A 2,675-nucleotide genomic window follows, 5' to 3' on the forward strand; every position below is an offset into this window, starting at 1 on the left:
CAGTGACAGAGATTGAACCTCAGTCAGTGACAGGGATTGAACCTCAGTCAATGACAGAAATTGAGCCTCAGACAGTGACAGAGATTGAACCTCAGTCAGTGACAGGGATTGAAACTCCGTGTGTGACAGGTGTTGAATCTCAGTCAGTGACAGGGATTGTATCTCAGTCAGTGACAGGGAGTGAATCTCAGTCAGTGACAGGGATTGAATCTCAGTCAGTGACATGGATTGAATCCCAATCATTGACAGAATTGATCTTCAGTCAGTGACAGCGAGTGAATCTCAATCAGTGGCAGAGATTGAATCTCAGTCCGTGACATGGATTGAGCCTCAGTCAGTGACAGGGATTGCATTTCAGTCAGTGACAGGAATTGAATCTCAGTCAGTGACAGGCATTGAATCTTAGTCAGTGACAGGGATTGAATCGCAGTCAGTGACAGGGTTTGAATCGCAGTCAGTGACTGGGATTGAACCTCTGTCAGTGACAGGGATTGTATCTCATTCAGTGACAGGAATTGAAACTCAGTGAGTGACAGGAATATAATCTCAGTCAGTGACACATATTGTATACACCTTGACCTTTTTCCACCTATCACTTTTCCGACGCCCCTCCCCCAAGTCCCTCCTCCCTATCTTTTATCTTAGCCTGCTGGACCAACTTTCCTCATTCCTGAAGAAGGGCTAATGCCCGAAACGTCGATTCTCCTGTTCCCTGGATGCTGCCTGACCTGCTGCGCTTTTCCAGCAACACATTTCCATCTCTAAATCACTTAGAGTCAAGGAAATGTACAGCATGGAAACAGACCTTTCGGTCCAACTCATGCATGCTGATTAGATATCCTAACTAATCTCATCCTCATTCCTGAAGAAGGGCTTATGCCCGAAACGTCGATTCTCCTGTTCCCTGGATGCTGCCTGACCTGCTCCACTTTTCCAGCAACACATTTTCAGTACTGTTAACTCTTCCCTATACCTTCTTGACAACTTCCACCTCTCTGACAAAATTCTCATCTATTCCATTGTCATCTTTAAATTTCACTTCTGAAACATTGTCCTGGTCAGTCCCCCATGATGCAATTTACCTTAAATTTGGCCAGAAACTTTAAATTCTATTGCCTGTGTTTCATGATGTTTCCCATTAATCCTGTTTTCAACAACCTTCAGAAATCTCGAATAGGTTGAACTCAGAATTCTCAACCACTTTAATATACAGTAGCGCCTCGACTTACGAAATTAATCCATTCCGGGACCCGGTTCACGAACCAAAAAGTTCGCGAACAGAATCAATTTCTCCCATTGTTCGGATAGCGTAAGAATGCTTAGATGTAGCAACGAACGCTGTTCACAGCGCATGGGCCAAAGACGAACTGAATGAGATTATGCAGGACCCGAGAGCTTTTGTGTTCAACAAGCGCTTAGCAAAGCAGAACAATGAAACCACGTGGTCACACACGGGCTTTTTGGGTTCGTACCTTCATTCATGCCTTGAATTTCGTATGTACGTTGAAGCAAAATTTTACGTACAATCCTGTTCGTAAACCGATTTGCTCGTGAACGGGGTCATTCGTATGTCGAGGCACTACTGTATCATTGCTTTACGTCTGTGAGCTCCTCTATACTTCTAGGCCAATACATCTGGTATTCTGTTTAATGTTGTTTATTCTTTCTACACCTTCAAAAACTGCTCAATATCCACAACATTGCATTCCTTTTCCTCCTTTAATTCATCTGCAGCAACTACCCATTCTGCCTCTTGGAAATGCATTAGGACATTTACATTACAGGTACCAAGTTATTGAGACAGTGAAGCGTTATCCATATCAATTAAGAATCATTCCTTTTTCATCTGTCTGCCAGGTGTAATAGCATTATTTTGTAGGCAATATGATATCATCAAGGACAATGAACCTACCAATAATAAGGACAAAGCCAAGAGCTCTTCAGAGTACAGCACACCAGAGCACCCAACAGGAGGTCTACTACGCAGCAAGGTAGGATAACTACTGTCTGACATACAAAAAAAGAGTAACTGTGTCTAAACTCCAGGATGTATAGAGGCACAGAAATTCTTTCAATAGCTGAATGAATGCATAATCCGATAGGTAGCAAAATTGTGGATTTCTAATTACTTGCATTTCTCAGGAATTCATAATATTTCACATAAAATGAAGAAACGTTTGTTTGCATGTTAAATAACACTCAGATGCACATAAATTGTTTTCTTCACCATATATTTGAACAAAAGAACTCTATTTATTATAGTACCAGCTTGTAGACTTCCGCTTTGAAGGAACATCTCCCATTGCTGGCTCCTCATTCTCTATATTACTTTTCTCTTGTTTAGAGCTGAAAATGTGTTGCTGGAAAAGCGCAGCAGGTCAGACAGCATCCAAGGAGCAGGAGAATCGACGTTTTGGGCATGAGCCCTTCTTCAGGAATAAGGAAAGTGTGCCCAGCAGGCTAAGATAAAAGGTAGGGAGGAGGGACTTGGGGGAGGGGCATTGGAAATGGGTGGAAGGAGGAAGGTGGAAGGAGGTTAAGGTGAGGTTGATAGGCCGGAGTGGGGTGGGGGCAGAGAGGTCAGGAAGAAGATTGCAGGTTAGGAAGGTGGTGCTGAGTTCGAGGGTCGGGACTGAGACAAGGTGGGGGGAGGGGAAATGAGGAAACTGGAGAAA

General features: G+C 43.4%; 1 protein-coding gene across 2 annotated transcripts in view; it reads left to right on the forward strand.

Annotated features, from left to right (window-relative positions):
• Positions 1-2,675, forward strand: part of fndc5a (fibronectin type III domain containing 5a) — a 108,617-nt gene that overhangs the window by 87,906 nt on the left and 18,036 nt on the right. Inside the window, exon 5 of one of the 2 annotated variants that reach the window (XM_043717635.1) lies at positions 1,880-1,991. In XM_043717635.1, the coding sequence (XP_043573570.1) occupies positions 1,880-1,991 (112 nt within the window). Of the gene's footprint in view, positions 1-1,857; positions 1,992-2,675 lie in introns of both variants that reach the window. The other variant, XM_043717634.1, reaches the window with a different exon arrangement.

This window comes from Chiloscyllium plagiosum, chromosome 27 (genome assembly GCF_004010195.1).
Source record: "Chiloscyllium plagiosum isolate BGI_BamShark_2017 chromosome 27, ASM401019v2, whole genome shotgun sequence".
Lineage (NCBI taxonomy): Eukaryota > Metazoa > Chordata > Chondrichthyes > Orectolobiformes > Hemiscylliidae > Chiloscyllium > Chiloscyllium plagiosum.